Genomic DNA, 26,601 nt, shown 5'->3' with positions numbered 1-26,601 from the left:
TTTGTGGGTTTTGTTTTTCCCTATTGTGATTTTTCCTAGAATTCACCCACATTTCACCACCGTACTGTTCCTTTGTAATAACCAGCACAAGCACTGATCTCGTCTATATTTAAACTCAAGAATGCAAAATGAAGGTTCAGAAGGATGACCTTTTGCAAAAAATTAGTTGCATATCTGAGGTTTTGAATGGCTCTCTCTCGCTACTTCATACACAGACATTTTGCCAGGTGAGCACTCTCAGTTATGATTAGCCAATTAAGCTGCCTGTTTCTAAAATAATAAGATACTTCACAAGAGAACTTTTGTGTATGACTTCTTCTTAAGGAAAGGTGAGCAGCAATTCCAATGCAAACATTCCCCTGCAGGATTTATACTTTAGTGCTGAAGCATTCTGCTAATTCTCAGCAAGGAGTGAATCAAAATGAAAATGGAACCTAAAGCAGCCTAGTTCATGCAAACAGAACATAATAAGTAATAAACCCAACTGCTGAAATAAACCTGATCGACTAAAATTACTGTGGAAAACTCCCCGGCCTCTTTGGGACAGCAGATCCCACGAGATAATCAGGACAGCCTCTTTCAACCTCTACAATGTTTCCATTTGTAGCTTACTCTGTAAAAAAGCAAGTTCAACTTCCAGAGCAATTCTGTCCCTTGAACACTCCAGGCATGAAGACAACCTGCTAAAAAACCCCCAAAACGTTCAACCTGCTCCTTTAAGACAGAGCAGTGTGCAGCCTTCCAGCAGATTTGACAGAGGTTTCCTACTCCAAGAGACAGAACTGAGATTTGTAGAGGAGATTACTCATAACCAGTGAAAGCAGCCAATGCAAGCGCCAAACTTTGCCAACAAGAAGAAAGGCCAAGTATTAGAAAGGAGGCTGCAGTTTATTACAAGGCAATTTGAACACCTCAGTGCACGAGGTCTGGAAAGCGTTTTCCTCATCCCCTGACACCACATGCTCACACTAATGTGAGGAATCATGTCAGCAATATCAATATTCCAAACATATAAAACAGCAGTTAAGTATATATATATATATATAATGGAGATCTTCCCCCGCCTATCTAAAAGCTGCTTCTAGTCTTGCCTAGCAGATTTATTAAAGCTTACTTTGCTTAAGGGAAGATGATGTGCCAGACCCACACCATTAACTGCTGTCTAGTCAGCTCCAAAGCCATCCAACTGGACCACCACAGCACAAAATTCCTGTCTGACTAAACAAACACCTTGAGGCAATCCCCAAGCACCTGCCTCTTGCCCCTTCCTGTCAGAGGATGGAAAGGAAAAATGGAAAAGAAGGAGAAACACAACCTCCTCAGGTAAGGAAGTCAAAAATCAAAATGGGCATCCAGCCCTTGACCACCACGTCCAGGACTGATCTCCAATGCCTCCATCAAACAACACAAGGGTCAGTAGATCACCCTCAGCGTCACATAGCTGAACTGGCAGGTGGAAAAGAGCTCATGGGAAATATACATTAAAAAAAAACAAACAAAAAAAAACACCTGAACAAAAAAGCCCCAGTAAAAACCCCAAACCAACAACCAAAACCACACCAAGTCACAAATGTGAGCTAACAAACGTACCCTCCTCCGCAAGGTAAAAACAACACCAGCCCAGAAAATCAATAGCACAGAACAAATCCAGCAGGTCCAGGGCAACCATGCAGCAAAGCCAGCGCTCACTGAGAAAGACAAGCAGCTCATTGAAGCTGCTTCTGCAACAGGCTGGCAAGAGAAGGTAAGGGGATGCAAGAGCAATGCTCCTACCACACAATACACAGCGAGCAACATCCTTCCTATTTCAGCACCAGCAACTTACTCCATCATCATTTTTTTTACAGCGACATGAGCTGCTTCTTACCATTTTTTGGTGCACTCAACCATCAGTTCCTGGTAAGAGGCCACAAACTGGAACTTGGACGCATGTTTCCCAACACGCTGCAGTCTTTTCCAAACTGAAGCCATGGTGGTGAGAAATACCAGTCCTCTTACACAGCAGCAACGGCGCGAATGCCAAGGCAGGTATCAAAGAGCGTGTGTGCTTGATGCTAGCAGATTTATATACAGACACGGTAAAAAGAGTGCGTGAGAAACTTGACGGGACGTCTACAATTCATATTCTGCCCCTCCCCTCCTCAGGGTAAATCCCAGTCCAGCAGAATGGCTCATCACTGGCCAGGAGCAGCAGGCAGGAGCAGCAGGCAGGTAATGGAAAGGAAGCTCTCTCTCATGGAATCATCATTCTTCACGCAGTAGATGAAGGGAAGACTGCAGGACTGGAAGACAAATAAGGCAGGGAGAGAAAGCATTGGTTACTGCACTTCATACTAAGTGCTGCAATTGCACGTGATCTCGTACCTTTCAAAGAACTACGACCAACCACAAGAACATATCCCCTTCCTGCTGTCATCCACACCAACTCCCCCCTCCCAACCTCAATCAAATAAATAAATTAAAATACTGCAGCAATTTCAGGAATTCAAACCACGAGACTGTTCGGGAACGTATCAACATATCCCATTATCGGCAGCATCGTAACTGGCAACAACAACAACAACAAAAAAAGGGCAGCTCAGGGCCACACCGAATCCTTGAGAAGCAGCTCCGGGAAGCGATGCAAAGCGGCCGAGGTGCTGCCAGTATGCACCCAGAGGGAGGGACACGGGGAGATGAAGTTCTTTGTCTTGATGACAAAAGGTGTAACAGTTGTTTCCTCTAACGCACCTCCCGCTTTTCATTTCTGTGCCCAAAGAGAAGGAGCAGCCAAGAAGACAGAAAGGGAGTGTTGCTGCCCAAACCCTGCTGCCAGGGGGAGGAGGAGGACGAGAGAGGATGGGGCATTTCCCCAGTCCCGGCTACCTAGGGTTCCCCATCTTCCTCGCCGCATCGCATCGAAATGGAAACGTCTCTCCACCCTGCGCTGAGGAATGATCATCGGGGAGGCGAAAAGCGAGAGGAGAAACCCAGGTGGGTCCCCTCCCTCGAAAGGAAAAGCAGCATCCGCGCTGGGCGCGGGGGGAAAAGCCTCTTCATTAGGAATACAGGGAAGCGCAAGCTGGCCGCAGCTGGCGAGAAGTCAGGCTAGGATGGCATCAGAGCCGGAGAGGAGGCTACCTGAAGGAGAACGGCCCCAGGGAGGGAGGGGGCTGTCGGCACGGAGCCCCGGGGCGAGGAGCGCCCCGCTCCGCCTCGCAGCCCGTGTCACCTCCGCGCCCAGCCCGCCGGGGCAGCGCCCCCCGCCCTTGGCCGGGAGCCGGAGCCGTTTAAAAATTAAAACGCCACCGGCGGGGAGCAAGGAGGGGAGCGGCGGGAGGGCACGGGCGGCTCCCCGCGCCGCACTCACCTGCCGCCGGCTCCTCGCGGGCGGTCCCGCCGGGCGGGCGCGCTGGCACCACACGGCAGGCGAGAGTCAGCGCCTCCGCTGCCCATTACTGCGGCGGCCCCGCCGCCGGCGGCGCCCCGCGGCCGTCCCCGTCCTCCCGCAGGCTCACGGCGAGCGCCGCTCCCCCGCCGCTCTCCGCGCCGGCCGGGCAGACAGCGCGGCTCGCGGCGCGCCTCACGCCGCCACCATCGCCCTCCTGCCGGCGCTGCGCCGCGCCTCACCCCGGCCCGCCGCTCCCCCGCCCCCGCCGCGCGCTGGGGCCCGCCCCCGCCGCGCCATTGGCCCCGCCGCGGGCCCTCCGCCGCCCATTGGGTGTCGCGCCCGTCAATCGTCTCGCGCGGCGGAGGGGGGCGGCCGTGAGGGGAGTGGGGCTCGCGGATCCCCATCTCACGCCCCCGGCCCCTCCTCTGCTCTGAGTGGTCACAGAGCCCGGGGAGGCGGGGCTCCTTCCGAGAAGCGGCCATCCGATAGGTCAGTGCCGCCGTCTGTCAGCACCAACACGCCCGGCGATTGGCTGCGGCGCTTCCTACAGCCGCGGGGTGGGCGCGGCGCGAGGAGCGGCTGTCAGGGGAGGGGCGTGGAGCCGCCGCTACCCCCGGGAAGGGAAGGGAAGGGAAGGGAAGGGAAGGGAAGGGAAGGGAAGGGAAGGGAAGGGAAGGGAAGATGCCTCCCTTGAGCTGGGCGCGGGGCGGCTGAAGGGAGCGAGCGGCCGCGCACGGAGGCGGCGGCCGAGGAGGAGGAAGCGAAGCGCGGCCAGGGACAGTCCCCGCGCCGGGCCCGCCTTGGGGAGGGCTCGGTCAAACGCCAGGCCTGGCCCAAGTCCTGCGGCACAGGCCCCGGTCCTTTAGCGGCTCCGGAGTTCGGATGGGGACGGGAAATTGACTACCGTAGGCAGGACGGTATTTCTTTGCAGGTTTGACCTGCGTGCTCAGGGAGCGGCACAGTGGCAGCGGGGGCCGGATGCTCTGCGCAGTTTGATGTTAAAGTATCTGCAGGGGAGAACGGAGCGGTGATCCCGGTGGGATCCCTGTGCCATCAAGGAGGTGTCGGGACCCAGACGCAAACCCTCGGTGCTGGGTTCCAGCGTTAATCTGAAATTAATAGGTGGCTTACTCCGGCTCCCGCTGCTTGTTGCCCACCTGCCCTCAGGACACCCGTTACAGGTGTGTCGAATTTTGGGATCCCGAAGCTCCATTTGCTGTAAATGAATTCCAGAGTCAGGTGTGCGTGATCTCTGGGAGCTAATCCTAAACCTATCAGCCAGCCAAGTCAGAAACTAAGCCAGCTATCAAGTGGGAGCACAGGGAAATAAGACAATGCAGTGGGGCTCTGAGAGCAGCTGTAGAATTGAAGCGTCGGGGCTTTGCAGTCCCCTGTGTTCTTTCCCATGGCAAACCGAATGGAGCCCGAGCCTGATGCACAGTCTGGGAATCTCCCTGTCCCAGTGTTTTCCTCCTCTCCCCTAAGCTGGCGTATCGCAGAGGCTGCCAGCATTCAGTGGCTGGAGTGAAAGGAGAGAAAGAATGACTGTGGATGGCCACAGGCCTAAGCTGAGCTAAGTTACTTTGGAGAGGTTGAAGATTTGGGCTATTGAAAAGGTCAGCCCTTTGCTTAGAATGTATTTATTCGTCTTCAGCCCTGACCCCAGCTGCCAGAGGGTGTGAGCTTGGAGCTGTCCTGGAAGAGGCAGTGATTCTCCTTTTTCTTAAAGTGTTGCGCTGAAATGTTGCAGACAGTTGTACTACTCATGCAGTTGGATTTCTTGGAAAATCCTTTTTTTTTTTTTTTTTTTTTTCCTCTCCCTGAATATTTTTGAAGTTACAATTTGAAGATTTTGTACATTTGTCTTAACGTATCTGTCCCAGTTTTGCAGCTGGTGTACGAACACAGAGTAATTCCAACACACTTGAGAGAGACATCACTGGGCTTTTTAAGTGCAGATCACCTGCTTAGGATTTGGGAAATGAGGCCAGGATTTCCAGAGCACATCACACTGAGAACATGCAGTATGGAGCACACAAATGCTTGGTTCTGACTTGGAAAACACCAGATGGAAAACTGGCAGCTGTGAAGTGGATCAAGCAAGGCAATTTAAAATTCCAGTGGCCCTGAGGAGATCCTTGGTAATCAGTTGTGCTGATTTTATTTCAAAAGTTGTCTTTATTCTGAGTATATTACCAAAAGTTAATCCGTGAGCTTCTCTGATTTCTTTCCTGAATAACCTGCAGCGCCCAGGCTAATTCCTAAGACATACCTAGACCAAGATCTTACTTCCCTCAAACTGAGACATTTTCTGCCCAGTGGAATAAACACAGAAGGTCTGGTGGTTTGTTCAGTGACTTGTGTTTCAAACATCATTATTTATTAACATTTTCCATTTCCTTCATAGCTTTTGGATTCAAGTTACACCAGGCCTGGGAGGTACACAATGCAAGGCTGCTTTTGCCTTGGTTTTGTGGGGAGAAATACAACACAGACAGTTATCCTAAAAAATACCTGTTTTAGAGTTTTTAAGAGCAGTTCTTGTGATTTTGGGGAAAGCCTTAGGAGATTTCAAAGGGTGTGAGGAATTAGCATGGGAGGAAGGGCGAGATCTTCAGCTGCAGATTGGGAGCTAGAGGCCATCACAGCGTTCTCAGGTTACTGGACTGAGTCTTGTACCAGACCAACTCAAAAGCTCTGCTGACTTCTGCTGGCAGCTCACAGCCCAGAGGAACTAATAAATAGCAAAAAGGGATTAGCAAGGGCATGGATGAAAAGCCCCAAAGCTCCTCCTTGGGTCAGCAAGGAACTCCCGCTTTGACTTCATTTCCATATTGCAAACATCTCGACTGGCCACAAGCCTGGTTTGTGACAATGACCCAGCTCAAACCATAGCTTAAGCTCAGGATCTGAGCCAACCTTTGGGGAAATGGTCACATTTTTAATTAATCCAGTATTATGGGCTTGAAAACAAGCAAAACTGGTTACACCAAGGTGCCCAGTGCTCTCTTTTAAGGTCAGTAGCTGAGTGTGACTCCCAGAAGGGTCCTTCTAATTACAAAAAAAATGGTGCTTCATTTTAGGTACAGTGTCAAATCTCTTCTGCAAGCAGGAAGAACAGTACTGTTTTATTATTTAATGTCTATGACACAATCTATTTAAACCAGATGAGCATCACTCCTGCTGCCTTCCTTGCCTGTGGAAGGACAGCTGAGGAAGTGTGTTTGTGTATATTTGTGTATCATCTGTGTTTTTCTGGGAGTGGCGTGGGACAGGATGCTGAGAGCTGCTCAAGCTGGGAAGTTGGAGCTGACCAGGGAGGCCCCAGAGCAACCTGCCCTGTTATTTACAAGCAGCTGGTTTCACCAAGGACACCCTTCCTATCCAAAACCTCATGCTCTGTGGCTCATCTTTTCCCCTTGCTATCTCAACATTCACAACCTGCACAGAAATCCCTGTGTACTTTTTTTTTCCCCTGGATTTTGCCTCCTGCTCCCTGGCTTTGACTGATGGTGGAAGGATCCAAGCTTCCTGGCCCAAGTAGAGAGATCATCTATGCTCTATTTCTGCTGTTCCCTGTCAAGCTTTAAAGCTCTCCAGCCTCTCCCTTATCCTTCAACGCCTCGTCATCAGCGTGACTAAGGACAGGTTGTTCACCAATCAAGAAATGACCTTTGCTAGGAATAGCTGTCATAAATCTCCATTTCCCCGTCCTTCTGTGCATGAGCCTGCAGAAATGTCACTGAGGAAATCAAGGAATTGGATTACGTCAGATTTGCGAGAACATTCTGCTTTCTGAGGCAAAGGTCTGCGTACATGAGGTTACGTGCACCTGCCACGTTTTAACCTCCTTGTATTTCTAGATCTCATCAAACTTTGATCCCCTGTTCATGAAAGTCGTGGGGAATTCGCACTGACCTCAGTGATGTGTGTAAAGCACCATCCTCCTGCTCCCCAACATGTCCCTAACTGGTGCTTGGCACCGGAACATTCCTTTCTGTAACAAGTAACATCAAATTTTCTGTTCTTATTCTTTGTTTCTTCACATTCAACAGTAATTTAAAAATCCACATATATACATATATATATATACACACACACATAACAATTTATAGTATAGCTAGAAAAAAAAAAAAAAGGAATTTTTCTAATCTTCCTTCTTCATTTGTTTCTTGTTTGTTGCTGATAAAATTCCACTCAGATATCATTTCACATGGTCTGGTAATACCCAACAGCCATTCCGTATTGGAAGGAATAATGTTTTGAATATTCCCTCTGTTAAATATCAGTGATGGCTGAAAGGTGTTGTGTGTGTGCAATATCCCATTTTATTTATGCTCTGAAAGCTTAACTTGGAGACTGGCAGCTGGGAAAAGACAATTCCCACACTGCAGAACCAGACAGCCCAGCTCCTATCACAGCCTAGACCAAAAGCAGCTCATTTCAGCAACACTCCCAGCTGTGCTTAAGGCACAGAAACACCACCATTTGTTCTTGCCTCGCTGGCAAAATAATTGATTTTGGATGCAGTGTGGTGGGGGTTTGTTACCACTATTGCCTGTGGACCAGCTCACCTGTGCAGCATTCCCAGGCCAGGTCCCAGTGGAGCTGTGTACCCACCCTCTGAAACCTCCTCATGCAGAGCCTGCCCCCTTGGAGAGCCCTGCTGCCAAAGGCAACCTGCAGAGCCAGGGCCACCTCTTTCCGATGGATTGTTTGTTCTCCCTCTCCCTTGCTTTGGCTGGAGCCTGACTTGGATGTGGTGAGACCCTGTTGTGCCTCCCCTGCAGACTGTGCCAAAGGAGCACCCAAGATGCCAATTCAGCCTCATGTCACAGCCCCTTTGCTCTCCTGTCAGCAGCTTCATCATGCCACCCTGGAGACACCAGGTACCCCCCAGCCCGCTCCTCTTAACCCCACTGCCCAAAGTGCTGTAGGCAAAGCCAGGCAGGACCGTTCAGAAAAAGAGCAGATGAAAGACATCCTCACCTGTCTTTCCTTTATCTCTTGTCTGGCTGACATTCTCCCCAGACCACAGCAGTAAAAGGCAGGTTGTATTTATCTGCAGAGGAGGTCGAGGACAGGAGTCGCATTCCTGAAACGCGGAAGTCACGATGCAATTCAGCCTGTGGAGCCAAGAGCAAAGATGGGGCAAAAAAAGGAGCAAAGCTGATGGTGGAGACCCCATGCTGCAAAAATCATTTCCCTGCTCCAGATCAGAACACTCTGGATTAGTGATGCTTTCTCCAAGTTTATTATCAACTCACCTGTCAGTCAGCTTGCAATGGTCTGAATGAGTTTTGTCATTACCTTTTGATAACCATTAAATTTTTCCACCTTTTGGTAGCTCTTGCTTCTCTCTTATCAAAAAAAAAAAAACCACAAAAAAACACCTAAAGAAGCAGCCTGCATTTTGTCCACAAATAGCAACTTTCAATTTTTTTTTGTCATGCTCGGTGTCTCCTGTACCCTTTCCAGTTCTTCAATACCCTTCCTGTGTGGTCTCCCTGGCCTTTTTGCAGAGTATAATTATGCTTGTATACAACATCCTGCAGCACTAATGAGGCAAAGAATGCCTTCCTCCCTCTCTTTTTAGAATGAACAGCACATAATGTGGCCAGCAGGATCAGGGCAGTGATCACTGGGCGCTGCTGAGGCCACACCTCGAGTCCTGCGTTCCAGTTTGAGCCCCCCAGGACAAAAAAAGACATTGAGGTGCTGCAGAGCGTCTGGAGAAGGGCAGTGAAGGTGGAGCACAGTTCTGAGGAGGAGCAGCTGAGGGAGCTGGGGTGGCTCAGCCTGGAGAAAAGGAGGTTCAGGAGGGACCTTATCCCTCTCTACAGCTCTCTGACAGAGGGTGAAGCCAGGTGGAGCTCTTTCTAAGAGCTATGGGAGAAAATGAAAGATGGAGCAAGTTCAGAGGCAGACTTGCTCCTGGCTCCCACGGCCATTTTCCATGATCCTGGCTATGACAAATCTCTGATTAACCTGCTGCAGATGCTTCACGGTGGCACTAAGGAAACTGCAGATTCAGTGGTGAGAGGGTCAAGACGTGAAGGTTGTACAGCCCCATCCATTTTTTTCCTGCCATTATCCTGTTTATTTGAAAATCATTGTCTGGATATGCAATCAGAATAATAAGCTAGAAAAATGCAAAGTCTTTTATCTGCATTTCTGTGACTAGCAGAGAAATCATAAAACATAACACAGCTGTCTCTAAAGATTATTCAGGAAAGTCCTCTTTGCCCAAATATAATACACGTCACCTTTCAAGAGAATGCCGAGTTAACTCTGGATCTACACCATCAGTCATTCACGCAGTTCATCAGTATCAGGGGTACATTTCCCTGGAGTACAGGCATTAGGAATGCACAGGCCATCACAGATCAAATCTGAGGCTTTCTTGGAAGCCAGTGGAGAAGCAATTACCTTACAGATGTGATAAGACAACCTGTGAAGCAAAAAGATGTTCCTACCAGACTGAGGGGGAAAATTTGTAACTAACAGCTTGTACAACCAGAATCCCAAACATCACACAATGGGATGCTGGTGCTTGAGGAAAAGCGTCTCAAAGCACAGAGTGGAAATGTGTATTTGTGCTGGAGAAGTGGTACAATTATCACAGTTACAGCTGTAGAAAATGAGCCCCAAGGACCTGCTCATGTATGCAAGACATTCAAGTGGACAAGAGCTTGCAGTAATGGTGTTGGGCAGGCGTGAAATGGTGTGGAGAGACTCACTTTGAGAGGACAAAAAATTAACCGTGTTGTAAAAATGACTGCAAAGTTTCCTGCTCCTACTTTTAACTCCTCGGCAGCCACCCAGTTTAGATAAATATCTCTAGTTAATCTGGAAATTATACTAGATAATCACAGCCAAATTAGATAATTCCAGGCTCAGAAACTGTTCTTCACTTTGCCCAGATTAACCCACATGGATTTAAATGGTGCTGCAAGTTATTTTTAACTGAGCTGTCACTAATCTCAATCTATACTTTTTAGACTGTATATATTAAAGTCACACTGTCAAAAAGCACGGGGACAGTTATCTTCCAAAAATAAAAGAGCTGACAAATGGGATGTAGGACTTATTTTGCCACATCACGGTCATGTTTGGGCTCCTCCTGTTTCCCCCACTTCACAGTTTTATTGCTGTTAAACTCCTCTGCAAGAGCCATGGAGGACACGCAGCCTTAAGGACCTTGTGTCCCTATGGCAGAGTCCCAGGCTGAAGGAGGAGGTTGGTCAGTGTAGATATCTTATATCCACGGTCCTGGGATGGGAAATTCAATTTCTTTTTTCTCTGACTAGTTTTAGGAATCTTACTGACTCTTCACATATGCCTAGAAGGAGTGACTGCTTTGTCAGCCATGTAGAGGGCCAATTGAAAAAAAAAAAAAAAAAAAAAAAACACCAAAATTAAATCTCTATTTGGGGCTACTTCCTCTGTGGAGATAGGTGACACTCTTGTGCCTGGGGCAACCTTGAATCACTAGTTTTGAAGTTAAAGGAAAAAAAAAAAGAATCCCAAAACCCCAGCAAATGTGCTCCCAGCCCAGGTCAAGTGCTGGGAACAATTCCATTGCTGCATTAAGAGATGCAACCTAATCAATCACCAAGGCACCTTCCTTTCATCCCTAACCAGAGCTCCAGAGCTCAGCAAAGGACCTGCCCAACAACAGGACAAGGCTGCTAGAGGCATCTCAGCATCTCTCTCTTCGTGGCAGAAATTCCTGCATCAGCCAAGCTAGCAGAGTCTGTCTGTTTTGGGAAACTAGGGATATATCAAACGTTCTGGCAAAGCCCAGGAGAAACGACAGTTCAGTGGTGTTGAAAAGAAAATTATCAGAGAGAGATTAATTTGTCTGACAGTATGTCTTCATGCTCTCCACTGAGGAAGAACAAGAGTCCTTTCATGCATATTGAATTTACTTCTGGTGTGAGTCAACCTCTGTCAGTAGGGCTGTAAGTGCTGCCGGTTTAGGAAAATGGGCGATCTCTGCTACCTGGCACCTGCCCCCTGCACACCTGGAGCACCAAAGCTTTCCAGCCACTGCTTCTCCTTTCACACCATGGCTTGGGGCACAGCATTCACAGCATCTCCTGCACTATCCATCAAAGCATTAGCCCAAGGAAGCAGGCTGGACGGCCAAATGAGGGGCTGCAGGCTTGGAGAGCCCAGGGTCTGGTTTTGGAGATGAAAAGAGGTAAAGGAGCAAGTGGTTCCTGTTAATACTCCCCACCCACTGCCCAAACTACTTCTTTTCCCTAGCATGAATCTTAGTACTGCTGGAATGAGTTGAGCAAATCTTCCCACCCAAAAGATGAACCAGAAACCGTCACAAGAGCAGGCATGAAAAGTTTGGCTAAAGTATAAGGAACCAAACAAAGAGGGTCTGGCACCTGGCAGCTTCAAGAGCTGTAGATGCCCTTCAGCTTGCTTGACCCACTACATCAGTTCATGCTGACCTCACTGCTCACCACAAAATTGAGATGCATTCCTCAGCCCATGGCAGCATGGCCTCAGTGAGACTAAAATAAAACCCACTGAAAGGTTTTATATAATACCAAGGCTACAAGAGCTCTAATGTAGTTTTCTTATTGGAGCAAGAGCCAAGCACAGCTTAAATTCATTAGCTAATGCCCTGTGACAATGAAGGACAAAGACAATTATCATGCACATTTCCCAGCTGATTGTTTCTGTGTGAAAAAAAATGCAACATATTATTGTTCTCCTATATTAACGTACCATAAAGGATTACTATGGTATCTATTTCAAAAAATCCCTATCCCTTTCAAAATGCAGACAAATGCCAGATAAATTTGATTTTTATAGATGAAAGCTTGGTGGAAAAGTCAAGATTTTATTAGGGCCACAGACAATCACATTACATTTTATATGATATGACGCCTTCACTACTGAATCAGGAAATTGATCCCAGGACATTTTTTTCTGCTGAAGGCTTACCAATTCCCTGAGTGTCTCTCACGTATCTCAAACACTTATCTTTGGATATAATAGCCAGAGGCATTCTTAATAGCTGCTTGTGTTTCTAGAAAAGTCAGAAAAGAAATACAACGTAACATCAGAATCATCGAGGTTGGATCCTCCAGGATCACGGAGTTCAACCTTAGAGCAAGCACCACTTTGTCAGCCAGACCAGAGCACTGCGTGCCACCTGCACTCACTGGTCACTGTGTTCAACAAGGCACCAATCACCTGGGCATAAAAGGGGATCAGCTTGGTCAGGCAGGTTTCCTAAAACCACCCATCCCTTGGCTGTCCTGTGTGTGCTGTGTGACCACAGATCTGCTCTGGAACCTTCCCAGCACTGAGGCCAGAGTCCTTTCTGCTCCCTGTCCCTGTCTGCCAGCTCAGGGGGCTGATTGTCCGAAGGATAACCAGTCTATCCTGATGTGGAAAGGGGAAACCATTTCACCACTTCCAGCAAAATGTACGGCAGATCCCACTCCACATTCCCTGTCATTTTTTAATGCCAACAGGCAAAGAAAGCACTGAGGAGAGGATGTGTCACCTCACATCCTCTCTGCTGTAAATTCAGAGGAAGCAGGACCCAGCCAGATCCCCCACAGTTTCAGGGGCCTGTTCTGTCCTCATGTGCATGTGGAGCAGTTTGGCAGCTCTGACAAGAGGCTGCTGTCCTGCACTGTGTCAGAAAGGAGAGGACTGGCAGGCATGGCTTCCTTTCATTTTCAGTAACAATTTGAGTTTTTCTGAAGCTGTGACTGCTTCCTCATCCCTTGTCCCTTTCCCAAAAGGTGCTGGGTAACTCTGTCAAAAGACACTTCTCCCAGCATTCGAGTAAATGACCCACAGCTTTAGAAACACCAAGCAAGCTTTGCAGAGGAGCACAAAAGGCCTGGGTTTAGGCACAAAAATTTCTGAAGTCGCATATTCTGGTAAGAATCCACCCATTGTTCTCAGGAACCGTGTGGGACTACTCAGAAGCCCACTTGGGGCAGCAACCCATCCTCCTTCCCCTGTGTGCTCACTCCCAGAGTGTCACTCGAGGTGTCCCAGTTACCCTGGAGTTAACAGGTCATTCACACAGGGCTTGACAAAACCCCAGACTTACTTAATCCTCTAGTGACAAGCGTGAGCAGGAATCCCCCTTCAGCAAGGGCTTCGTAATCCATCCTGAAATGAGAGAAAGCGAGAGGGAATTCTGGATCCCAGCGTGGCCTGGGATGTGCCATTACAGCTGGTCCAAGGGCTGTGAGGTGTGCACTGCGAGGCTTCACCCTCTTGTCCCCCCCAGTTCCACCACCTCACCTTTGCAGGTTTTCTCTCTGCAGCTGGCACTTGCAATACGAGCCACCGAGGCTGCGGTAAAATGCTCAGCACTAACGATACATACGGAGTGTTACGGGTTACGAAATTCCGTGTCTTTTTTTTTTTTTTTTTTCTTTTCAGAAGTCGTAAAAAGATTATCTGATTCCCAGTAGCCCCCAGAGAGGCTCGGGAATATGTTTATACACTGAAATGTCAAAATCATAAAGCGCCTGCTCTTGCACTATTTATTTCTCGTGGCGGTGAAGTAGTTATTACGTGACATTTCATAAATACAGTGACTCAGAAATAATTAGTGTGCTGAATAACAAGCTTTCCACTCTAATACAGCACCACACATTTTAAACCCCCGATTTGCACGAGGCACTCTCACAGTCTAGCGCAAATACCACAAATAAAAGTGAAGTCTTGAGGGGGAAGAACAATTCTGCTGTTGAGTTTTGGTTTCTTTTCCTTTCAGGGGAAGTGTACTGATAGTCAGGACAGCGGGGTTAGGCAAGGAGCAGCAGTAACTGTGTTTCCCAAAGGGCAGGGACAAAAGAGGCAGCATGTCTCGCTGTTATGGCACGAGGGAGAGGTTCCAAGAGAGTTAGCGAGATTAAAATTAACAAAAACGCTGAACAAAATCCTTCCTTGAAGGAAGGAGATGATTTTAAATTGCCTGTAATTAATACGGGAGAAACAACACTGCACACAGCCAAGAAGTCTTCCAGATTTTCACTGCTCAGCTTGTAATACTCCTACTTACTATTTTTTTTTTAAACACACAGTGGATTTTATTGCCTTTTTTAGCTATTAATACGCAACCAATTATAAATTGTGAGTTGCAGCACTGGATAATTTCCCTTCAAGAATGCAAAGCAGATTCTGTGCTGTATCAGGCCATGTGACAGCACAGCAACTACCATCCTCTCTGCCTTTTCTTTTAGCAGCAATTCCTAAACACATGCTCAGCAGGAAAACTGGAGCAAGCCCCATCTTAGGACCTCCTTGTGATGCTGTTTTTTTAACTTGCTGGGTATTCTGCCTAAAAATAAAAAGGATATTTAGGATTTAACTCAAGCTGTCAGGAGTGGAGATTCTAATGAACAACAGGAAATAACAGCAGCATTTATTACATCTTGGAGGCACTTGCCTTGCTTTCTCTCACTGCTGTTGTGCTGGCACCGCATCCAAAGCTTCCTCTTGAGGCCTGTCAGAGGGGAGAGGGCAAATTTTAGGTGCAAGGTTAGAAAAATAAAAGGAAAGTAGAGAAGGCAGTGTGAACTTTGATTTTGTGCAGACACAGCACACCTCACCCAGCAGCACCATCCCTGAGGTCACAGAATGAGCTGAGCTGGAAGAGACCCACAGGGATCACCGAGTCCAGCTCCCAGCCCTGCACAGCACCAAACCCAACAGCACCCACCCACTGCAGGTTTTGGCTGCACAAAAGTTCCCTCTTCCCCTTTTTTTTGGTTTTTTTTTCCTGGGATAAAGTATTGCAATAAAACCACCCTCCCACTAAGTAAAGATATAATTATTGATAGTTATTGATACCCATCTATGTAAGAATTAATTACAGAAGTTGGGCCAAGATGAAGCTCAAGGCAGCTGGCTGAGTCTGCACCAAGCCCAAGCAGCAAGAGCTGTTTCCGAATTTGAGCATGGATCCAGCAAACACACTACCCACAGAAAGAACTAGGGATGAGGATTAAGTGTCACTATTTTTATGCATGCTTTACACCCCTTTTCTGTTAAAAATCCCTCCACTGTGTGGAAAAACAGTTCTTTACGCTGAAATGGAAAAACTGCTGAGGTCAGGCAGTACTTTTTATTGTTTTACCATAATCACAGGATTATTTGGTGGGTGTCAGAACTGGGTTTTGGCTGAGGCAATCTAACGCACAGGGTAACACGAGCTCAGACATAAAACATGGAGCTGTGATATCAAATTGCCTTTGCCTACAAACTGCAGTCAGCATTTGTAATCCTTAACAGGGAGTTTTCAAAACAGCCTCCAATGTTTGTGAAACCTAAAGCTGAATTTGTGCGCTGCAGTGTCAGGGGAGCTGAGGACACTCCAGGGTTTTTGCTGCTGTGCTGCTTTGTGGTTTCCAGCAAGATGTTGGTGTGTCCTTTGCACTCTGGCCAGCTCAGCTCCAGAGATCCTTTCCCTCTCAACACCTTTCAAACAACAGCTATTAAAAGAACTTCCAAAAGTGTTTGCAGTTCATCAGAGTCTACATTTGGAGATAAATTCACAGTATGGGAAAAAAAAAAAATCCACTCAAGCATGAAATATCCAGATTAATTCATGGTCCTTGTCTGTTCTTTCTGTTTTATCCTTCGCTCCCTCCACCATTCATCAGAGGTCCAAATGAACATCTGAAGGTGTGACAACATGATCCATCTAATTCAGAAGCAATTCTTTTTCTTACTTTTCTTTATTCTTTTCCTTCTCAGGGTCCAGGAACGTCCATGGGAGCTTGCTAAGGAACCGTTTTGATTTGCTGTTTGTGTAAAAATAATCCACGTTTCCTTGACGTGTTGAGAATACAACATGCCAGGAATAACTTGCATACTTTGGGAAGTCTTTCTGCTTGTGAAAGTCCAGCATGCTACTGGCTTTATCAAGAGCTCTAAAACATGCTTGTGGGACTTGAGAAAGGTCTTTCCAATGACTAATGCAGTCCATTTGTACAGACAGCTCATTAAATTAGCAGAAATGCTAACTCTTACAAGAAGCAATTGCTCTCTTATGCAAAACACAAAATGTGCTCATCCGGAAAAGGAAGTTTCACGTCTCCTAGCTAACAGAGAAATAACAGACCATCACAAACTCCTTCCAGACTCTTCTTACTTGGACACACTCCACATCCTTTTCCCAGCCAGCATTTTCCTGGCCAGCATCACCTCTGGGAGGTCCTACCTGCACTGACATCTCTGCAGCTCCAGCCCCAGCCAGCAGAGCAGAAGCAAGCTGAGGGTAACAGCATTTATCTTCAGAATATGTGACATTAAGTGTCAAAGAAGAATATCCTGGGGTCATGATCTGAAGGGCTGCCATGTCCATGGGGCTGAAAGGGGTTTGTGTAGCTTTTTTTTGTTTGTAGCATCTCTAGGTCACAGTATTGTAACTTCAGTGGTTACATGTGGGGAGATCCTTGCTACCAGCTCTTTAAAGAGTTTACTTACTGATGCATGAAAAGGCCAGGAAAGTTGGGGATGCTGCAGCATTTTTATTAGGGAATTTATCTTGTAGGCAGCCCGCTCTCATTTGGTTAATCTCCCAGTGAATATCAGAAAATATAAAATGTTGGAGAAACACATGGGAGCCCTGGGATCCTGTGTGCTGCTGTTTGCTTACACGCGTCCTTCTCAGCAAAGGAGTGACAGCACTGGTTAAAAGCACTTTAACAAAAAGTCCATGGACCGAGGGCAACCTGGGAGCTGCACACTCTGTGCCTGACCCTCCCCATGCAGCAAAAGGCCCTGCTGGTATTTCTGCCCAGACATTTCTGTGGGCACAGAGGCAGAGATGATGGTTGCAGTCACGCCTACTTACAACTTTGTGCTGTGTGAAAATGAGTGTTCCCGGCTCATCTAGATTCCAGCTGAAAAGATCTTGAATTTGATTGCATCCTAAGACACAGCTGGGTGTAGCACCGCAGACAAGGCCCTTGAAAAAAAACACAAAGAAAAGGTGTTTAGGTTAAGAACACTCTTGTGAGTATTAATATATATATATATATAGTCCTCAAGTGTTTGTTTAAAGAAAATAATTTTCATTAAAATGCTGGCACAATTTCAAGCTATTTGATTTTAATTTTGAAGTGTTGAAAATGCCCTCAGATAATTTCTGCAGCATTCCAGAACTCATGAGTGATAGTAGAGAGCAAATCACTTAAGAAATCAACTGCAGAACTAAAACTCATTTCCTGTTTTCTAAGAAAACAAAAAAGGGCCCAAGGCTCTTAAGTTTTTCTGAGAAAGACCTTCTCACAAGCAGTTTTCAAGCAGGCAAGTGTGGCTTGCCTTTTTCCCCCTAAACAAAACAGAGTTTGAGCACATTCAGAAAGCTCCCAAGAACCACACAAGACATATGAACACAAATAATTTCCTGGACTTTGGGACCAAGTACACTCCTTTAAGCATGGCTAGGTTGGAGCTGAAAGCAGTCTAAAGTCACTGCATTATGATTTTACAGATGCTCAGTGATGCTTATTTTACAACACTTGTGCCCCGAGTTTCATCAAAGCAGCAGTCTGAGCATTTCATATTAGGATTTCATCTCGACTTTAGGATTTAGATGAAACTCAGCACTGAGCTTCTGCCTCCTCACCATACCTGACTCCCTGGCTTCACTGAATCCTCCCGAGGCGACCAAAATCAGAAAGCTTTGCTGGTTTGGGGTCAAAGCCTGACTCAGCTTTCACTAGGACCCACCTATCCGGCCCAAATTCTCACAAATTCAGGTCGAGCTTTACTAAAGCTTCAGTTCACTGAACTTGGGTGGAGTACAGCTCTTTCTTGGAAGAAACCAAGTGAAATTGTGTCTGCAGCTCACCTCAGAGGAGTGAACAGCACCACTTGTGACAAGACACGCCTCCAGCCAGCAAGGAGATGTTGCAGCTTGCTGCAAGCACAGCTGGTGCTTCATTTTGGTTTCGAGCAAGCAGATTCTCTGAAAACATTCTGCTAGGAAAGTTGGTTTCCATTTGGAAAGGAGAAAAAAAAAAAAAACTGAAAAGAAAAAGAAGACAAATATGCCTCTGAGCAGGCTTTTGAATGCTGTCCTTTGTTAACTAATACAGCTAACAGGCCTGAATATGACAACAAGCTTCCCATCAAGAGCATCCCAAACAAAAACTTCAACAGAACTTTTCTGTCTCATACAAACTCCACTTTTTTTTTTTTTTTAATTTTAGTTTTCCACAGTTTTTTGGGGATTTTTTTTTTTGTATTAGCAGTTGCATGCCTCGGGTGCTTGATGCTTACCCTGGGATCCCAAAAAGTAGCCTTTATTCTGTGGGAGAGAGTTTTTGACTAGGCCGTTTTAGGTATTGATAAAAGGCACATAAAAATTTATATCCACACAATGCCTGTTTAGAAAAGGCGGCCAACGTTTTTTATTTTTTAATCTCACTACCCTTCTCTAGATTCAGTGTCTACCCCATTTTTTTTCAGCTCTCCACAGTAGCTTATTCTGGGTTTACCATAATCCTCACATTACCAACACGCTCTTCATCAGCTTATTTACTTGAAGGCAGGTAAGAAATCAGAGATAAATCAGTTCAGTGTTGAATCACTTGATGTAAATTATTCAGGGTGTTAATCCTGATGCATGTGGGCTGGGAAAAGGGAAGAGAGGACTGCTTTGTTGGGTTCTGTAGGTTTTTCCTTCACTGTTCTTCACATATGTGGTAAGGCAAGGGCAGCAAATCAGAACAAAGGAAATAAAGGATGAAGGCTTTAGGGAACATGTGTTTTAGAAGAAAAACTTGGCTCACCACTAAAGCAGCACCGCCTTCTAAGGGATGTTTAAAATTCAGATGCAGAAAGAGACTGACAAAATTATATAAATACAAGAGATTTGCTTTTGAACAGTTCTGCAGGCCAGCCCATCTTTGGCAGCCCCTCCTGGGCCTGGACTGGCAAAACTCATGCTCCAAAGCAGCAGGGCTGCAGCACTGGGGGCAGCACAGCTCATCCCAAAGCAATGCTGCAGCACATTCGGTTCACATAAAGCATTCAAGAATCCAGCCCAACCCAGGCAGCTGACACATTGTTTCCCAGGACTAGAACTCTCTGCAGCTGTTGACAGACCCACCACAAACCCGCATCAGCCAGAACATGCTGCTGGAGGAGTCATTTGCCATCTCTGGGCTGTCTACTGTCCTCCCACAGCCAGGAGAACTCTGCTGAGCCTCAGTTTCCAGCCTGGGGCAGGCAGAAACTGCTCAACAGAAGTTCAGAACTATTTTGAAGCAGATTTGCCAAGGTGTTTAGGAACCTAGACATGAAGAAAGCTGCCCCATGAGGTTTCCTCAAGGCTTCCAAGTGGGTCAGGCTCTTCAGACTCAAGCCCTGAAAGGGGAATTTTCCTCCTCTCTCCCTCCAATCTCCCAAAGAACTCGGTGTATTTGGTTTGCATGGTACTGATAGGATGGGGGGCTGCAGGGATCCTTTCTGTAGGAAGCTTCTGGAAGCTTCCCCCACATCTGACAGGGCCAATGCCAGACCTGCTGCTGGCCAAAGCTGGGACAATCAGGAATGACAGTAATGCCTCTGTGACAACATCTGTGAGAAGGGAAGAAAAACTGCTATTGGGCAGACATAACTGCAGCCAGAGAAAAGAGGAGCGAGAGGAACAGCCCTGCAGACACCAATGTCAGTGGAGAAGGAGGGGGAAGAGGTGCTCAATCCACCACACTTCTGAAAGGCCAAGAAGCGCCTCTCTGCATGTCTGGGCACCCAAACCCCTCTGCAGAGAGTTTCACATTTGGTGACCCTTCCCCTGCTCCTGTGGGCTGCCCTTGGGACTCCCAGCCAGGCTGGCGGCCAAGGTCAGCGCTGCACTGACCGGTGCTAAGGGCAGCAAAGCAATCTCAGCTGCTGGCAGGACACAGGAGATCCCAAGAGGATGCAGGGCTCCTGTTTGTCTGTCCTGTGCCTGTTAACCTCTGAGGGTAAATGCTCTCTGTTTCACTTAATGCAACGGCTTTGCTGCCAGGCACTGCTGATACACTTCAGGCCAAGGAGTCTAACACTAAATGTATCCTACATACACCTAGTCTGCCTTTCCAAATTTTCCTCTTTTTTTTAAATAAAAGCAAAGCCCCAGATTCCTAGAACCGAGAGGTGACTGAGGTGTGAAGAGGAATAGAGAGGGAATGGAGCTATAAATGGAATCAGGGAAGCATGGCTTGGGGTGATTAATGAGCTTACATCTGTGACGAGTGCCTACTATAAACAGCAGGTAGAGAAGCAAAGCCAGCAGCAGAAGGTGCTCTGGAGCAAAGCTGTGACCCTCCCACATCAGCAGTGACCCTCCCTCAGTGGGGCTTTGGCTGTGAGAAAAGAGGGATTCAAAAAAGAAAATTACAATTCCCTTACTAGCAGCAAAACAGCAAAGTCCCGGCTGAAGGTGCAGCTAGAAAGAGCCTGTGCTTTCACCCTCCTTCCCTGGGATTTTCCTCTAGCAGGGGGTATCCACACTGGGCTTTGCAGCTGCCTGCCACACAGGGCAGCCCCAGTGGAGTAGAAAGAGAAGGACTTTGGGAAGATTGAGGGACTAATGACCGGGGAAAACACAGCGCAGTTTGGAGCAGCTGGTCAGCAGCGCTCAGTAGGATCCCAGCGTTATCATTCCTAAGGGCAAAGGTGCAAATGGAGCTTCTGAAATCCTCTCGCTGGTTTAAAACAGAAAAACACGAGCAAAGAAAAAGTTTCGATGGAAAGCAAAACCAAAATCCTCCCCCCTCCAAAAAAGTGATGTCTTTTTAATATTACATTGTAATGAAAACAAACTTCCTCCTTGTTCTCTGTTCCGTGATCCATCCCTCTGAGGAAAGCTCAGACTTCTGTCAAGTTATGAGAAAATGGAGAATAGGCAAAACTGGAATTCCAGAGGTTATGGATAAACTCAGTGCAGACTTTTTTTTTTTTTTAAATAAACTGGCCCAAACTGAATAATTGTTAAAACAAAATATCAATTTTAAACAGCGAAAAAAACCCAAGCCACTGAGAGCAAAGGAAGAAAGCTTAAAGTTTTTAAAGAAAACTACTGAGTTACTCAACACAGTGAGCTCTATGAATAACTCCAGCCCACTCCAGCTTGATTTTTCCCTTGTTTTGGTGCAGAAAAAGTTCCCAGTGCTTGCAACAACCAACTCAGCTCGCTTAATTCTTGCTGGGCAGTTTTTGCAGCAGTGCAATGGGGGTCAGGATCTGATCCTCCACATGCATAGTTTTAAAGATTATCATTCAGCAGAAGCCACTGTGAGGAAGAAAAAAAAATGCTAAGCCCAGAGCCTGAGTTATTTCCCTGACCCTGAATGCTAACAAACATAATATTTTATTTGGCTGGTTATAGCAAACATGTGGCAAAGCCTCCATTTCTGAGGAAGGTTTGTCCTGTGGCACAAAAAGGAAAGAAAAATAACTGAACTTTATTCTGCCTGTCTCTGCAATGCTTATCCCTGCACCCAGACAAGCTGCTCTCACCTGAATTTTAAGTTCTAGATACCTATGATAATTCTATTTAATCTGCAGAAATATCAACAAGGGCCCAATCCAAGATTAACAGCAAGATCTGCAGGGTGGGTGCAAACAGGAAAGCATCCCCATGAAAATTCATACTCCAGGCAAAATGGGAAGGTTGGAGATGATCAGTTATTTAAAAGGACATGAAAAGGAGCAAGTTCAGGAGATTTGAACAGCAAAACACAATCCCCAGTGTCCTACTGTGTTCAGCAGCAGCAAGAAAATTGTTCAGTGCTCAGGTGTCTCAGATGTGAGTACAAGGCTGAGAGACCAGCAGGACCTTTGGGGGCTTGGTATTTAAAGTTCCAGTTCCAATCCTGACCTAGCATCAAGACCCAAATATGGTCCTTCCCTTGTCAAACAAACAAAAAAAACCCCCAAACAAACCCAACAAAAAAGGAACAATTACTCATCTACCCACTAGAAACCTTTCACTTGTCATTTTCCCCATCCTGACAGCTGTTCCTGACGTACCCAACCCTCTCTAAACCTTCCTCAAGGATGTTGTACAAGGGGAAGGCTCCTTTTCCCGGCAGGGCTTTAAGCTGCCAGCCAGCTGGGTGAGTGGGAGTCCAGGGCAGCCACAGGAGGGGAGGCTCAGGCTCCCATCCTTCCCTCAGGAAGGCTGGCGCTGTGCCAGCACACATGAAGGGTGCACACATACACACACACACACACACACGCGTCCTCTGCACTGGCTCAGCTCCAGGGATGCTTATTTCCAGCCGAGAAGCTGTATCAAGCACAGCAGGAAACAACCTTTCCAGCCTTTCCATCTGTCCCTGAAGGCAAAATGGCACGATAAAGGTACTTCTAAACACTTCCAGGCAGCTGGAGGGTCACGAAGTTGGGACAGCGATTGCCCAGCTTCCTCCATCAGGGGCAAATCCTTTAGCTGTTTGTTCCCTAAGGCCTGTCCTCACCTGAGCCACCACAGGACCTATAACTCCACCTTTTCCACCTGTAACTCACCTCCTCCTTTTCCCCTAGAGCGTGAGCAGCTGCCCCCCAGCCCCCTTTGCCCCCTGGTTGGGCCAGCTGTGCCCTGCAGTCAGCACAGCCCGTTCCTGGTGGCTTTGCTCATCAGGACACCAGCGATGCCCCCTGAGCTGTGACTCAGCTGCGGGCTCGGTGCCACCCAGCAGCTGGCACTTGGCACAGGGGCTGTGTGACTCAGGCTGGCAGGAGCCTTTGGAGATGCCTTCCCCTGATTTAGATCTGCAAGGGATCCTTTGTGTCCCGACCCTATTGTTGGCATGCCAGCCTCGGTGTCAAAATCTGGAGTTAATAAACTCCACTTTCCCGTCACAGCAGCTCTTTGTAGGGCTGGCAGTGCTCGCTGCTGATGCCTTTTACCTCGGAAAAATCCTGTGATTTCACACGTGGGCAGCCCCAGGGCTGCAGTGCCCATCTCCATCCAGCTCCATCTCCTTATCCCTTTCTGGTGTGGGGTTAGGAGCCCGGGGTCTTGCAGCCTTACTGCAAGGGAACCTCTGGGCACCAGCAAGTTGGGGTCCCCCACAGAAATCAGAAAAGTTAAAAGAAAAAAAAATATATAAAGACAGAAGATGGATGGGTGAGTTCATTTGTGGAGCTGTATAAATAATGGGACTGTCTCTACCCCTCTCTAAAACCGGTGACGTTTTACAGAGGGCAAAGGGACTCACACGTGGCGCTGCAGCCTTTCTTCCACGGCAGATTGTTCGTGGGTTATCAGTCAAAAAAGGGTGGAAGCAGCTTCCACGTCTCAACAACCCCATGGGACAGGTATGCTTTGGAGCTGGCTACATTCCAGCAGAGTGATTCACTTACTTTAAGCCACATTTTTGGCTTGTGTAAGGTGGACCAACGTCAGTGCAGCTACACCAGTTTACATCAGCCCAACATACATGTTCAGGGACGGGAGCTCAGTTCTGGAAGGTTTTGAGCAGCTCTGCTGCAGCTCCCTACAGACAATGAGCCCTGGGAGGATGTGGGAAGGCTCTTTTGTTTTATATTACTCTGGAGAAGAAATGAGGCGGCTCTCAGCGCAGTGAATGACAATGGGAAAACAAGAGAAAACATCCAGTAAACAAAACAAAACACTTTAGGACTGAAAGTGGGAGCTGAGGCTGGAAGTGAGCTGGAACAAGCTCCAGAGAGCCCCTGATGCACGGGGAACAGCAGGATCAGACTGTGACACTCATCACCCCCATGGGACGCACAGGGTGGCAACAGCCTTTCCTGCGAAGAACCGAAAGGATTAAAGCACTTCCATTCAGACACCCAAGGAAAAACGGGCAAACACAGGGAGGGCCGGGTGTGGCCATCATTACCACTTCACTGCCGGTCCTGTGCGGCGCTGGCCACTCGAGGTGAAGGGACGTGTTCGTGCCAAGCTAACCAAGGCTAAGCAGGGCTTACAGCCATCCTCTTTCTCCAGCCCTTGGTGGTGATGTGCTCCTCTGCAAACCCCTCCTCCAAAACCTGCCAAAAATCTAAGCGTTAAGAAGCTTGGAAAGCGGTGTGAGGGCCGGGCAGAGCCACGGAGCGATGCTGTGTGTTAAATACCGTGATTGTCCGCAGGAACGTTCACACGGGGACAAGCAGCGCTCTCTGCACTGGCCCTGGGAACACCCCGAGCAGCTCCCACCCTCTCTGCTGCCCATCCTTGGGGCACCCCGAGCTCCCCAAGAGCCCCTGCAGCCTCCCAGCTGTAAGCACAGAGAGCTGCATTCCCCTCCCTCCTTCCCAGGGATGCCACTGGATGACAGCAATATTAACTGCAGCCATCGCCCAGCCTCTTCCATACCCTGCAAAGATGCCAGGGTAACACAGGCTGAGTCCACGCTGGCTTTTGTCACTTTTTCAGTGATTTTTTCAGCAGAGGGGTTTTGTGGTTTTTTTTTTTTTTTTTTTTTTTTTTTTTTTTTTTTTTTTTTTTTTTTTTTTGTTATATTGCACACCCATTTCTCCTCCTGTCCTGCTAACAGCTTGGTTTCAGACAAAGCACAGTGCCTGTGGTAAGTGACTGCTGAAGCCCAGCTCCCCCCACACTGCAGTTTTCCCAAACTCAATCAACAACCTGGCCTAGGGCTTATCTACCCACTTCCAAAAGTCTTAATCTGACAACTAACGATGCATTAATCGCTGTCTCACCACGATCTTTTGTTTCTGCTTCTCTGCAGGCGTCTGTCAGGCTCACAAAGGATTAATTATTGCACTAGCCTGGGTACAGAAGCTCAGCCCCTCTGCAGACACTCGATGTTTTGTGATTCCTTCAGCAACCACCTCACCTGTGCTTCCCCTCCTTCGCTCACATTCCTAGCCCTGGATATCTGCTCTCTCTTGAACAAGCTGGGGTCCTTTTTCAGCCTCACAAGCAGCACTAAAAGAGAGGATCACCAAAATCCTTCCCTGCAGCATTGGCCCAGTTTGGGCACCCTGGTTACCATGAAAGGTGCTTGCTCTCTCCTTCACATCCACTTTCATGTGGTTCACCTCCAACTTTCCATCCCCACAGCACTCTAGAGCACGCAGTACTCAGGAGTATGAAGCATCCTGCTCAAAATTCAGTGACCTTCCTTCCAAAGCCTGTGGGATGATGACCAAACACCAGAGCAATCTCTGGGAGGCATCCCAGCTCCACCTCAGCAGACAAACCAGCTGCATCACTTCCTCCAAAGAGCCTGACAGGCTGGGATACTCTCCCCTTTTCCATCTCCAGAGCCCGGACCCAGCTGTGCACAGGAAGTGACACCCCCAGGAGACAGAGGGACATCATGGTTCATCATCTCCACATGGAAGCTGTAAGGGTTTGTGAACGCCGGTGCAGCACAAAGAGCCTCTGGAGCTGGGACAGTAAAGCTGTTCCAGAGGCACAGCTGCTCCCAAAGGCAAAAGCAATTAAGCTACACCTATCTAAAATAACTTTTTTTAAAAAAATTATAGCTTTTCCTCAAATGAAAACTACTTCCATGAACAGGGGTGTTTGTACCTGCATGTCCTGAGCCTTCTCTGCAGCAGCAGCCAGGAAAGTCCATCTGAGCAGCCTTCACTGCTGAGCACTGCCTGGGGAAGTCTCTGCTCTCCCTTCCATGAGAGTTTCTGTGCAGGATTCTGCAGCCATCAAATTCCAAAGGCAATCTGGAAGATGAATGAGTTCACTGTGACAGAGGGGAGGAACACAAGAGAGCATCTCTCTGGGTGCATGGAGGAGGTTTCAGCAGATGTCTGGATCACACAGATCTCTACATTTCTCAAACGTATCCCAGGTGCTAGAGTTGCTTCAGTTCTCATTTTCCTCTCTATAGGAAAGGCCTGAGAAGCAGAAATGGACAAAACCAAGCAGGAAACAAAATCAAGTACTTGTATGCAATGCAACAGCTTCTTTCTAATAATCTTGGAGTGTGTAGGCTTTACAGAAGGAAAATCCTTGGCACAGCCAGCACAGCACCATGATGCTGCCAGTGATAGAGCAGATGGTGGAAGTGTAACCTGACACAGGAGTACCTTTTCCTGTTAGGAGATTTAGCTTACAGCTCCTTCCCAGAGATAAATCTAAAGCAGGAAAGTTTCTTGCTCCCAAAACTGGAATTCTCTGAGTGTTATTACACTGCTGGAGATTTAAATGTTTTATATATACTGGGAAGTATATATAAAGTATAAAGTATATCTGTAAAGAAACTCCAGAA

General features: G+C 47.5%; 2 protein-coding genes across 21 annotated transcripts in view; both read right to left on the bottom strand.

Annotated features, from left to right (window-relative positions):
- EHBP1 (EH domain binding protein 1) overlaps positions 1-3,458 on the bottom strand; it is a 204,312-nt gene extending 200,854 nt beyond the window's left edge. For all 13 annotated transcript variants that reach the window (XM_040058768.2, XM_040058771.2, XM_040058774.1 and 10 more), the window contains exons 1-2: positions 3,350-3,458; positions 1,868-2,282 (exon numbers count right to left, since the gene is read on the bottom strand). In XM_040058768.2, coding sequence (XP_039914702.1) covers positions 1,868-1,971 — 104 coding nt within the window. In that variant the 5' untranslated portion in view covers positions 1,972-2,282; positions 3,350-3,458. The remainder of the gene's footprint in view (positions 1-1,867; positions 2,283-3,349) is intronic.
- A 2,269-nt stretch (positions 3,459-5,727) lies between these two features.
- LOC120751116 (uncharacterized) overlaps positions 5,728-26,601 on the bottom strand; it is a 54,169-nt gene continuing 33,295 nt past the window's right edge. Inside the window, exons 5-11 of one of the 8 annotated variants that reach the window (XR_005700276.2) lie at positions 25,905-26,053; positions 18,231-18,406; positions 17,229-17,342; positions 14,817-14,873; positions 13,467-13,528; positions 8,360-8,496; positions 5,728-6,104 (exon numbers count right to left, since the gene is read on the bottom strand). Coding sequence is in view for 3 of the 8 variants with exons in the window: in XM_040060527.2 (XP_039916461.1) it covers positions 16,851-17,342; positions 18,231-18,406; positions 25,905-26,053 (817 nt within the window). In the remaining 5 variants the exon portion in view is untranslated. Of the gene's footprint in view, positions 6,105-7,540; positions 8,497-13,466; positions 13,529-13,885; positions 14,705-14,812; positions 14,874-15,432; positions 17,343-18,230; positions 18,407-24,243; positions 24,395-25,904; positions 26,054-26,161; positions 26,228-26,601 lie in introns of those variants that run through there. The other 7 variants (XR_005700277.2, XR_005700279.2, XM_058420077.1 and 4 more) reach the window with 7 other exon arrangements.

The sequence above is a fragment of the Hirundo rustica genome, chromosome 3 (genome assembly GCF_015227805.2).
Source record: "Hirundo rustica isolate bHirRus1 chromosome 3, bHirRus1.pri.v3, whole genome shotgun sequence".
Classification (NCBI taxonomy): domain Eukaryota; kingdom Metazoa; phylum Chordata; class Aves; order Passeriformes; family Hirundinidae; genus Hirundo; species Hirundo rustica.
Note: the sequence above shows the minus strand (reverse complement) of the source record. Positions and strands in the feature narration are given on the sequence as shown.